Source organism: Telmatherina bonti (genome assembly GCF_933228915.1).
Source record: "Telmatherina bonti genome assembly, chromosome: 3".
NCBI classification, from domain to species: domain Eukaryota; kingdom Metazoa; phylum Chordata; class Actinopteri; order Atheriniformes; family Telmatherinidae; genus Telmatherina; species Telmatherina bonti.
Window position 1 is genome coordinate 37,356,899 of NC_136621.1, and position 13,177 is coordinate 37,370,075.

General features: G+C 39.8%; 1 protein-coding gene across 1 annotated transcript; it reads right to left on the minus strand.

Moving 5' to 3' along the window:
• Positions 1–202: 202 nt before the first annotated feature.
• Positions 203–11,380, minus strand: utp6 (UTP6 small subunit processome component). Its single transcript, XM_079265138.1, has 19 exons — positions 11,145–11,380; positions 9,936–10,020; positions 9,799–9,840; positions 9,533–9,625; positions 9,251–9,298; positions 9,096–9,159; positions 8,895–9,013; positions 8,727–8,804; positions 8,563–8,644; positions 7,712–7,793; positions 7,455–7,633; positions 7,272–7,351; positions 7,088–7,165; positions 4,318–4,497; positions 2,243–2,323; positions 1,622–1,731; positions 1,481–1,547; positions 1,255–1,327; positions 203–1,032 (listed from the first exon to the last, which is right to left on the minus strand). Exons 1-19 carry the CDS (start codon positions 11,234–11,236, stop codon positions 878–880), a joined length of 1,788 nt encoding a protein of 595 aa, XP_079121264.1. The 5' UTR covers positions 11,237–11,380; the 3' UTR covers positions 203–877.
• Between the last annotated feature and the right edge of the window lie 1,797 nt (positions 11,381–13,177).

Consider the following 13,177-nt stretch of genomic DNA (forward strand, 5'->3'; position numbering starts at 1 on the left):
CCTGAATTACATCTGGTCCTAGTAACAAAGTGCCTCAAGAGTTCACTTAAAGAAATGGTTCTTAGTTGTCTGTTAGCTGTATAAACACACAACAGCAGTTCATTTAGGGGTTCAGTTCCTTTTCTATGCCTGAAAAATTCACGAGTCCATGTTAAGTGGCTTCTTAAGAAAAAGGAAAAAAAAAAAAAAAGCCACCAAGAAAACCCCTTAAAGAGCAACAGTTTCACATTGTGGAGGTTAAATATAAAGAAACAAAGATTTTCGCACAGCATTATAGATGTGCATCACGTCTGTGTCACGATGCTGTCGGAGATGAACCACAACCAGAAAACACCCTTTAAAATCTTTTAATATCATGACAGCATCAAACTTTGACTTCTCAAAAAATAGTAAATGTGAACTTCAGTTAAACTGGACCTCCTTACAGCAGCTAATGTGCCGAACATCCGTTTAGTTACAGAACACAACGCAGACACGGCAGTGAAAACACCTCTGAGGGTTTATTCCAACTCCTCGGCAGGAAGCTCAAACCTGCTGCCAACTCCAACTAGAAAAGTGGCTTTACATGTGAAGGTGACAAAACTATCCTAACAGGCGCTTTGCCTTCATCAAACGTCCTGGTTAATGCGGACATGGAGCAGATGTGTGTGAAATAACTGCATCTTCTGCTTATGTGATGCACTGGAGACAGGAGGGGTCGATGGTGTAACGGCACACCAGTACGGCTTCGAACCAGCAGGGTGGGGTTTAACTGGACTCGTCGTTTCACCAAATAAAAGTAATTTCACCAGAAAAGGATTAGAGAAAGGCTGTGATTTATTCCACATGTGATGTCAGCGGTTGGTGGTTCCACACCAGTCGGGGCTCCCAGGGTCGCTCACAACCGTCCCACTTGTAGCAGAGTGTATTTGGAGGTAAATCTCTCCACACTCTCCCCTTCCAGAAACTTCATGGCCCTCCAGTGGATCTTTCCACAGTTTTCCGGCCGACCCAGCGGTCCGAGCTCCTCCTGGATGTACTGCAGCCACAGATCTTCAGAACAGCAGAGAAAAATAAGCAGCTTAACGGTTTCTACCCTGCAGCCTTGAAACAAGACGAGCACTTTCAAAACAACACGTGTCTACTGCGTCTCTCAGATTGTCTTTATTTAAATCATTTCATCATGTAAAGATGTTTATGTGCTCTTAACGTGTATATCGTGAAACTGTAAATAAAGTTTGTTTTGACTAACAACGTTTCTCCTGAGACCACTACCTTCATCTGAAGTGCCGAACTCTTGCAGCACCCTCTCATAGTAGTCTCTCAGATTGCTCATCTTTGGAGTTTCCTGGAAGGAAAAAGTTCTTTTTAGCAACATTTCTTCCTTATTTACTTTGCCAGGAAGTTCAAACCAACAGTTGCATCCGTCAGGTTGGGTTGTGCAAAAGATCGCTTCATTTTCTAACTTATAAAACTTTTTTCATGTCGCTGATGTACATACTTGTTCCTTCTCGATCTGAATCATCCTGGTAAAAAAGGTTTTGGGCAAAGGACGAACTTCTTGCAAGCTACAAGAAGAGAAAGAACAAACGTCATGTCAGGGTTGTGTTGAGAGAAAAGTTTGTCTTTCTTTCAGTCCTGCCTTGTAAACGTCTTCCTCGCTTTCTTGTAGCCTCCAGTCGCGTAGGACCAATCGAGGTAGCTCTCTTTCATCTCCATGGCAACAGTCGTCACAGCAGACATCAGACCTCTCTGAGAACAAACGAAAGCAAAAACTCTTAATCCCAGAAGCAATCTGCGCTCGGGAGACATTTAGCATTTATTTTTGATAAAAATCGTCTAATTTCAGTTTCTATAGATTCAGATTTTTTAAAAATTATTTTCTAGAACTGATCAGTTCAGCTGTTTGATTGTTTGTGCTGAATTTTTAAGCAGAATAATGTCTCAAATTTCATTACGAGCCAAAACAAAATATTCTCCCACTTGAACAAAAATGACCCAAATCTAACCGAGATGTCCTGAAAGCACAACGTGCTGCGCTTTGCCTCGCTGCAAGTGGAGTTGTTGGAGTTAACAGTTTGAGGATCCTCCGTTTGCTACGTGTTAATCTGAGCCTCCTCAACAAGCCTCGTTCTGTCTGTGAGTCCGTTTACAACCTGCTCTAAATAGATATTGAAGTCGCCTAAAAGCAGATCTAATAGCTGCAGCCAGAGCATCCTTCCATGTGAAGCTGGTTTTAGACGGAATGACTGAGATGAGATACCTTGAAGATGGCTTCCGTCTCCTCAGGACTCTGATTGGCCACACTCCACTGAAGCTGCAGCTGCCACAGTGGTAAGCTCTCCTGTTAAAACAGAGTATATAGGCACAATAAGCATCTCCAACGGTGGAAAAAAATACACATATATAATATGGTTGCTAAATCAGAGCATCATCTGCCCATAATAAAATACATTTCATGTCATAATTCCTCTGTCTCCGACAGCCTCCCTGCAGATGATGCATCATATTTTAATACTGCACAATGAAATTGTAATCTCTACAGTAAGTGTAAACAATGTTCATAAGTAACGCCTGCATGAAGGGAAATAAAAATTCTTCTGTACAGCTAAAGATTTTTGTTTTAAGAGTCAAAATAAAGTAAACATTTCATATTGTAAGGACACATTTTAGAAAAGGAGCCACAGAATTTGGTTTGAATAACTTCTGAATTTTCTGCAAAACCAGGTTGAGATTCCCGATTCTTTCCTAAATTCTGAAGATACTGAAGAAACAAAAATGCCTCAATAAATAACCTCAGAATTTCATGAAAAATAATCATTAATGCATTGAACTCAACATAATTTTATATTCTTTTGCTTTAATTGTCTTTGTAAAGAGTCCAATTTGAAATTTTAAAGTATTTTCTGTTTTATTACTAATTTCCATTATTTATTGTGTTATGTGTAGTTTCTCTAAACATAACTAGTTCTTCATTTGATTCATATTTTTCTAAGTATTTTTTTAATAAAATAATTAAATAAATGCCCCCTTTTTTGCATCTTCCTCTTTTATGGAGCTTCTACCAACGCTAACGTTTCATCTATCAGCTGCAAATTCAGACTTTTTACAACGGCATGTCATAAAAGACAAAAAAAACTTGCTTCCCTTTTTTTTTTGTCAAATAGGAGAAGAATAAAATAATTTACTTAAAATTTGCATTAAAAAAATACGTGTATAAGTTTTAATATCATGTAAATGAATCTGCATTTTTAAAGAATGTTTGATTCAAATGAAAATAGAAACTTAGAAACATGTAATGACTTATTTAGGATTGTTGCTGATGTCTTTCCTCCTTGGCACCATCAACACACTGGAGGTGTTTACACTGATGATCTGTTAACTAAGCGCACTGGATCTTGTTGGGTTGTGTGTCGAATTCCTGGCCAGTTGTTACTTAGCTTTCCATGAGACTGACCGTCTCAACGGGTTACAAGCCCGTGCCGCCACAGGGTTCATTGTTGAACCCTAAAAGTGTTGCTGAAGCCCTGCATGATGCTAAAAGTTGAATAAACCATGCACCGGTCTTCATTTAAAGTTATTTTCCCCTTATTTTAGGACCTGACTGATTAAGAGCGGAGTTTCCAAACCTGACTAATCATTCAGCCCCTCCCGCCAGCATCTGGGTGACCAATCGCCTTCCTCTGCCTAAAGTTTCCCTTTAAGTTTCTTTGAGAAGTGTGTAATTGCACCACATTAAGCAGGCTTAAGAGCATATTTTTCCTGAATTAATCTCAACCTTAAGTTCTGCGTTATGAGAATATATTCTACCAAATACCAGACACAACCCTTGGAGGTGTGTGGACCGTTTCTCTGCACAGAGGGGGAGAGGAAAGACTGGAATAATGAGCAGTACGGCCGTAATCCTCCTTGTACAGCTACTTCTCAGGGCCACAGTGTTGTGAAAGCCCCCACAACAACCAGCTACTCTGTTCAGAGCTAAACCAAAGCATGTGTAGTTACACACATACACTCTGATTTATCTCAGGGTTATTCTGTGTGCTGCGTCTATATGTGAAGGAAACGCTTTTGTCATGTTTCCTATCATTCATCAAGAGGAAGCAGCTCATAAAACGGAATAGAAACTAACTGGGCCAAGGAGATGGCCCACTTATGCAGCAGTGTGTGTGTGTCCTTCCTCCAGGGAAAGCAATTCCACTGGTACAGTCAGAGCACATGTGTGTGTGCTCAGTGTAAGCAGAGGTAAACTTAATGTGACAAAGGACTGAAGATTAATTACTAAGGGTCAAAGTCTGTGTGTGTGTGTGTGTGTGTGTGTGTGTGTGTGTGTGTGTGTACCTTGGGATTAACATGTGTGAGAGCGCCCTGGAAAAGTTTGCCTATGTCTCCACTCCCCAGCTGCATCAGCGTCTGCAGACTCAAGCTCCACATGGACACCGACTGGCTGTAGCGCTGCGTGGCTGCCATGGCAACGCTGGCTGCTCCCTCAGCATCCCCGGATGAGAGCAGAATCTGCAGCTGGTGACATGAAGATCATCATGATGGTTTCAACCGTTTTAAACGCAACGTTGGGAATAGTTCCAGCGATCTGAAGGAAGACGAGACTCGCGGTAGCTTTCATCCAGACGTCACGCCACGATGAAGTCACCGTTACTCATTCCCTCTGAACGAACAAAGACTGGCTGAGGTTACAACCTCAGCATGAGCTTTATAACACAAGCTGTCGCCTCAAACATCAAAGCTTCGCCACGCCAGCTCCTGTACACGCTGCCTAACTTCGACCCTTTTCCATTTCCGTCCTTAAAGATGGTGATGAAGCAAAACAAAAACTTTTAGCCCAAACAAAGCATTTTTTTTTGTCTAACCAGTTGACAAATTCTCACCTGATAAAAGGAAACCATGCTTGGATTACAACTATATCCCGTTACATGTTGTGATTTAGTGACTCGTGAAAAACTTGTTTAAATAACACGCAGTGGTGTTCCAAAAAAAAAAAAAAAAAATTCCCGTGCCACTTTTCTCTCGCATATATTTGCTTCCAGTGAGCGACTTTTAAACATTTTAAAGTGATCTTGAACTAAACCAAGATTTTCTTTTATTTTCTTTCAGCATTTGTTTCTGTTTCCATTCAGTCGCTATGCCGACCATTTTCAGGAGAGACAGGAAGGCTGCCGGGCGAAGGCGAACTGCTCCTCAGATTCCCATTGGCCAGTTATTCCAGTTCCCAGACCAGGAGAAATCGTGCAGACATCCGTGTCTGGAAGACCAGCAGTCTCGTCTCGCTGCAGGAAAGGTGCGAGCTGGTTCAGATGCGAGCTGAACTGGGTACCCAACTCGTCTTCCAGGCCAAGATCACACAGACAGGACTCCGGCCTGATGCAGGTGGTCTACAGCTGCTGCAGTGGTCCTCATCATGGAGCTCACTGTGCCATGGGAGGAGGGAATGGCAGCGGCGACTCAAGTTCTCCGATCCGGCAGCAGAGTGCAGGAAGAGGCTGTAAACATCCACCCGGTGGAAACAGAGGCTTTGTAGGGACATCCACATCCCAGCTTCTCCAGGTCGGTGGGATGACAGGAGCAGACCTGAAGTGGTCCAGCATAGAGCTGAAGGTGAGCTCCTGGGTGAAGCTACAGAGGAGCTGTGTGAAGCTGAGGACCCTGTGATGGCAGCGATGCCAAACAGGCAGATCTGTAGCTCAGAAATATGTTTTTTTCTGTTTGTTTAAGCTACTTAACAGCTAACTTGAGGGAATGAGCAGCGTTGTGTCGACACATGACAGGCTGCTGAGCAAAGAACCTATTTCAGTACCTTTAGTATCTGTATGGACTTTCCTCCTAGCAGCCAGTTGATCCTCATTTCTTTAGTGACAACTGAAGTAAGACTACAGATAATGCAGCTTGATGGGTGGAAAATATCTTTGGAAAAAGTGAATTTCCATGAGCTTTTAGCTGAAAACAACTGCAAGATGTTTAGTTTCCCATAAAAATGTTGAACTGGAGGAGAAAAAAGCATCAGGCCGAAAAAACAACAACTGTCTGCAACGGATTCAAAGAATCTGAAACTAGGAGATAAGAAAAAGAACCCATTAAAGACCCAACAAAGGGACATGAGATGCATCTGGACCTTTGTTGGGTCTTTATGAGGTTGTCTGTCAGGAGGCTGATTTTAAAGACGGGAAACATGGCGGAAAGGCTGAGATTCTCCACATGAATCCTCCTCAGAGTCTCAACGTTACCGAAGCAACGAGGGATCAGCTCGTTGGAAAACAAACATCCAAGAAGAGCTTTGAAATGTCCTTCCAGAAGTCTGGAGAACTACTGCATCTATGAAGACGACTCAGCTGCTTCCACCTCCCGACCGTATTCGCATGTTTTCGTTGGCAGGTTTTTCTGCCGGATGCCCTTCCTGACGCACCCCCCGCATTTATCCAGACTCGGGATCGGCCCGTGCAGAACGCTGGCTTGTGTCCCCCCGTCAGAGCTGCATCATGGGGGACTCAAACCCCCGACATTCATGCAAACAGACTTTATGACTTAAGACTTTTTTGTTGTGCTTTCAGCATCATTTAGGGCAGTGGTGCCCAAGTCCAGTCCTGGAGATCTACCAATCCTGCAACCTTTAGATCAGGGGTGTCAAACTCCAGTCCTGGAGGGCTGCTATCCTGCAGGTTTTTGTTGTCTCCATGCTCTGACCCACCTGACTGAAACTCAAAAATTGGTTGACAAGAAGCTGCTGGATCCATTTGATTTGAATCAGCTGCGTTGGAGGAGGGAAACAACAAAATCCTGCCGGATACCGGCCCTCCAGGACTGAAGTTTGACACCCCTGCTTTAGATGCAACCCCTGTCCAGCACAGCTGAGTCAAACAGCTGAATTCCTCTTCTCAGCTAAAAACAGCAGGATGGTAGATGTCCAGGACCGGACTTGGGCACCCCTGCTTTAGGGACTGATGGCGTGACTTCTGGACAGTAACTTTTCCTGCTGGTGCTTTCTACTGAAATGTTTTGTAAAAGCAGTCAGTCTTCACTAAGAGACAGAAGAGCAATAAGAACAAGTCTGTGGAGGATTAAACTGCCCGTGTGCACATCAGCATCCACGTGATCTTACCCAGTTCTTGTAATAGTTCTCCTTCAGCAGAGAGGAGTCATGGGCACGTTGCAGGACCCCCAGCAGCCTCTCCTGCCTCTGAGACACAAACACATGGGATCGTTCACAGATCAATTAGGAAAAAAAATCCGATCTTTGAAAGAGTTTGTGAGGATAAAAAGGCTCGTCTGATCCAGTCACTGACCTTTTCCTTCAGTTCTTCCACGTTTGTCTTCCTCTTCAGCCTTTCCAAGCAGAAGGCTGCATAGCAGGTCCACATGGACTCTAAAAGGCAAAGAACACAAACGCAGCAACGTTTTCTGAGACTGAAAGGTCTAACTGGTGAAGATAAAACAATGTGAGTGCACGCTTTATTCTCATCTCCCACCAGTGTTGAGGGTCTTGATGCCCTCCTCATAGACCTGGCAGCAGCGCTCCTCTCTGCGGTTGATATCTGAGGCTCGACCTTTAGCGGTGTGGAGCTCCTCCCCCACCCCAGGAGCCTCCAGCTCCCTCTTAGCCATGAAGTCCCACGTCACGCTGTCGTCGGTGTAGTTTCTCTGTAAGCTGGAAACAAACAGGGAAAAAAAGGGCAGTGAGAGAGAGAAAGAGGGAAACCTTTCAGGAGACAACACTACGCCTTACTCTTGCAGGATGGAGTCCTGGAGTTCTTTGGTGAACTCAAAGATGGCAGCGATGTTCAGAAGCGAGATGACAAACTCGGCTTCTGTGAGACCAAAAGATGGTTGGACAAAAGCAGAGTTTATGTTTGTTAATCAAACAAAGCGCTTTAAAAAAAAAAAACAGGTGATTGTGAAGAAGTTTTTTATAGATTACATCTTCTGTTTGTGCAAATGCACACTGTAAAAACTCAGCCTTAAAGGTGGAGTATGTAAGATTTTCAATATTTAAAAAAAAAAAACTACAATCATAATTAGATGGGTTTTTTTTTAAACATGTAGGTTCCAGTCTGTCCATATTTGAAGTGTTATTAAATCACAAGTTTAATTAATGACAAATTACAAAAAGCACTTTTTTTTTTTTTTTTTTTTTTTTTACTGATAGGAAAACATTTAAGAAGGGTCTTTGTCATTAATTAAACTTGTAATTTAATAACACATCAAATATGGACAGACTGGAACCTACATGTTTAAAAAAACTATTTAATTGTGATTGTAGTTTTTTTTTTAGTTTGTTTTTTTTTTAAATATTGAAAATCTTACATACTCCACCTTTAAAAAAACAAGAAAAAAATTATACAAAAATGAGGTAAATGTTGCTTAAAATCAGATAAATTATCTGCCAACAGAACAAGAAAATGTGGCTTGTCAAGACTTCCCAAACAAGTAAAAATACTCTGAAAACAAGAGGAATTCTCTGGCATAAAAACTAAGAATTATCTTACCTTTAAAAAAAAAATAAGCATGTGTATACTCAATTTAAGATTTTTAATCTTACTTAGATTTCAGTTTTTGCAGTTGAAAAAAACCCCGAACCTTTGATATGTCCCGTAGCATCTCTGTAGACGACCTCGGCCAGCTTGCCACTCAGGATTTCTGGAGAAAACTCATATTCACCCTAGAAGACGTGAAAGGAGACAGTGATGCGCTGCATGCCAAGGTGAGCTGACGTCCCAGAGTTCAGCTGGGTTCAGACTCACCAGGTCCACCTCGGCCTTCTCCAGCTCCATCTTCTGCTTCCTCAGTTTCTCACAATGCAGCAGCTCCATGCGGAAGTACTAATGCACAGAGGGTGGAAAAGAACTTTGTAAATATCCTCCTTGTTACTGATTTAAAGCGTGATCTTGGATCTGTTTTACGTATTTTACCTCCTGGTAGACCTTTTTGTTGTCTGGGTGGAATCGCAGCGCCCGAAGGAAGAGGTGTCTGGCGCTCTCAGAGGAACTCCGATCCTCCAGCTCACTCTTTGCAGCCATGATCCACAGCGCTGAATAGGGGGATTTAAACTGACTTTATACAAGTACAATCTCAATTAACGGGATTCTGTCTTAATACAACGTCTTCTGTACCTGGTTTGTCAGGGTGGATGGCAAGCATAGCTGAGAACACCTTGCTGATCTGGCCTTTGGTGCCCTGTTAAATAAAACCCAGCAGACATAGGTTGAAAAGACAAACACAGTTTGATTCATCTGAGCAAAAGACACAAGATGAGATCTTTACATACCCATTTCTTACAGAAAGCAACATGTGAGAGCCACAGCTGCACATCATCCTGGAAAAAAAGGAGGATTTTTGTTCACTTTTTGTGACTTAATGCCTTTTTAAAACAAACAAAGTCTATATTTTCTCCTCTGGGAAGCCATATTACAAAATCTTTTTTGAGGATTCGACAGAGTAAAACTGAAAATGACCCCAGCAGTATCACTGTTTGCACATATTTCCAGTTATGCTTCTGTTCTGAATTTCAGCGCAAACTGTAGCTTTATTAAGGTTGTATAAACAGTACCTTCCACTTCTTTGTAGCTCTTCTGAAAATGCTGTTTATCCTGTGGATGATGGGGTACTCAATCTCCTCTCGTTTGAACTGGTAGTGGATGTGCTAAAAATAGCAAAGGATGACAAAATGTCAATAGATTTAAAATGACCAGCAAATGTTCATTTATATTTAACTTTTAATGCTTATTAGCTGGTAGAATAAACTAAAACAACCACTGAATTCTGAGAAAACACAAAGGTGATTCAAAGATTTTATTCTTATTACAGACTACTTACTGCTCTTCTCTTTTTGATCAGCTCCAAGATGTTGATTTCATACTGAAATTAAAAATCATGCATTAATATTCTGAGGTAAGAGGTTTTACTGTCATGTATTGCCTGAATTGAGGCAGATCACGCAGCATGACACCAACCTGAATGTATGCAATGAAGTCATCCTTGTTTACAATCAGCCTGTGAAGCTTGTATTCCAGAGCTGTAGCTCTCTTGATTATGGATCTGAAACAGTGAAAAGTAGTATTTTAAAACCAGTTTTACTCTAGATATTTTATTAAAAAACATTCCTGGAAAAATAGTGAAAATTATTAGCAGATATATAATCTGAGAAACAAAAACACAATCTTAAACAAAAACTGTGAGAAGGATATATTCCATTGCAAATATGACATCATATAAGTGGCTGGAAAGGCTTCATATCTGGTTATGTTGAGACTTGAGTAAACCTTTCCTCAGATATTCTGGCAGTAAATAAAAATATGAATCAACCACGGAGAGATCAGCTCTCTTGTTTCTAGACTGTGAAAGATTTTAGTTAGTTTATTTATTTTGACCAAATAAAAGAAAATAAGAAAAGAAAACTATACGTACATACAGTTGTGCTCATATGTATTCATCCCCTTTCATTAAAGAAAAGGCTGAATTTACAACAGTCACTCAAATAACTGGAGACTTAGAAAAGGAACAATAACTAAAAATTTGCAAAAATATAATTTAGTAATATAAGACACTGTTTTTTCATTTAATTGAGTTGCAGAAAGAAAAAAATCAAAACAAACAAACAAATTGGTCCTGGACAAATTAGAGACTTTTCTGTTGAACAGTGGGACAAAATACCTGTCAACAGGTGCAGAAGTCTGACTGAGAGGAACAGAAAACACCTGACTGTAGAGGAAAATTTAAAGGATTGTTCAACTAAATATTAGTTTATGAGTGATGTAATGTGTACTAAATTGTCTTTTTTTTTTTTTTTTTTTTTTTGCTTTTTTAAACAAAATGTTTCTATTGAACCAGAATTAGAAAATAATATGATTTTCATAAAATTTTTATTTATTATTACTTTAGTCACTTTCAGCTTATTTTACAGGCAGCTGTTTTTTTTCCCTTCTTTAATGAAAGGGTATGAATAAATATGAGCACAACTGTACCTATACATACATATGTACATAAGTACATACACACACATATACATACTAAGAAAATAATAATTACAAATATTAATAATACTTCCTCATCAATTTGACAATTAAATGAATTCGTGAGATAAAAGGAGTTGGAAAAAGGAACATTTTACTTCCCAGTTTACGCCAGGGCTGACTGTGGAAAGCTTTGGAATGTTTTCTTACTTGACTTCTCTCTTGGTGAACAGTCCCACTCTCTCCAGCTGCTCCAGCTCAGGGATCCTGTCCTCAATCCGCTGCTGAACGATCTCCGCCATCCCGTCACTACTGTCTCAAGTTCAGCTGCTATTTAGGAATATCAAACGTTTTAATCTGGAAAAAAATTAACAATGAAATATCAACAGAGTGGAAGAAAAGAGAGAATTGTCTCATTCACATGTGAAGAAGTTGTGATTGACGGATGTTCCGGTTACGTCTGTAAATAGGTCCGTCAAGAAACACGAGCAAGTAGAGAAAAAAAGCCCGCTGTACCTACACCGGCGTTTAAAACTTTTTTTTTTTTTTTTTAAATAAGACTTGAAAGCCTCATAGAACTTAAAACACCTTCCCGCAAACGTATTATTACTATATTTAAAAAGTTTACAAATATTATGTGTATAGGACATGTAATTTTATTTCTTTTTTTTTTTAACCAACATTTATATGTTCATTATATAAGGCAAGGCAAGTTTATTTGTATAGCATCTTTCATGTACAAGACAATTCCAGATGCTTAACATAAACCATTAAAAGCATTACAGAAAAAAAGGCATAAAAGAAAATACAAATAAAAAATCACAATAAAAGCATAAATTATATTAAAATGATTAAAAGCTAAATTAAATAAAAGTTACTGTGCAGATGTCATGCACAGGTGCATGAGAAAAGAAATGTTTTAAACCTGGATTTAAAAGTTTCTACATTTGGTGAAATTTTAATCTTCACTGGCAGTTTGTTCCACTTGTTTGCAGCGTAACAGCTAAATGCTGCTTCTCCATGTTTAGTCTGGACTCTGGTATGGACTCGTTGACCCGAGTCTTTGGATCAAAGAGCTCTGCTTGGTTTATATTCCCTGAACATATCACAGATGTATTCTGGTCCTAAAACATTCTGGGATTTGTAAACAATCAGCAGGGTTTTGAAATCTATCCTGTGATTGACTGGAAACCAGTGTAAAGATGTTAAAACTGGTGTGATCTGTTCAGATCTCTTAGTCCTAGTTAAAGCTCTAGCAGCAGCATTCTGGAGTTGCAGATGTATTGGCAATTAAATGTTCAAACCTAAGTATTTAAAATATTCTTTAGAACTCAAACAGATCCTTCCTAATATTCTCATTTTCTGACCCAAGTCTTTTCTTTTTCTATGTTTTTCTACTTATCATCACCATTATCATTCATAACAATTGTTATTATCATCATTTGCATTTTTTGCTTGCTTTACAACAGTATTACGTGAAACAACAGATTGACAAAGTTTAGTTTTGCTATTGTATAGGGAATTTATTCCTGGAAAAAAAATTTGTATAATTGCATTAATATATTTAAAAAGTTTACAAATATTAAGTGTATTTGAAATGTAATATTTTTTAACCAACATTTATACGTCCATTATGTATTGTTAATTAAATGTTCAAACCTAAGTATTTAAAATATTCTTTAGAACTCAAACAGATCCTTCCTAATGTTATCGTTTTCTGACCCAAGTCTATTTGTTTTCTATGTTGTTCTTCATATCGATTCAATTCAATTCAGTTCAATTCAAGCTTCATTTAGGGCACAGAATCCAGATCCATAGAAATAGAAAAAAATAAAAATTAAATAAAATGGGGGGGGAAAAATGGTAGATACAATAAAAGAAGTGCAATGCAAGAAGAATTACAATTAAAGCCGCAAGCGGCATCCATCGGGTCCTCGCCTCATGCCGAACCCTCCACCCGAACTCGCCACAAAACTTCCGGGTGGATGTGAAGTAAAAGGCATGAATCCAAAACTAGTTTGTTAAAAAACAATGCACATACAGTAATAAATGGGCATAAACGCCAAGATGGCGAACACCCCGTTGCCATGGTAACAGGTGGTCAATGCACTTTTTTACTCGCCTTGGGTTGTTACACATGTGTACCGAATTTCATAGCCCTAGGTCTAAGTAGACAATCGGGCCCCTAGGGCCCCCCCCAAAAAGTGCCCCCCCCCACAATACATTCTATAATGTGTTAAGGA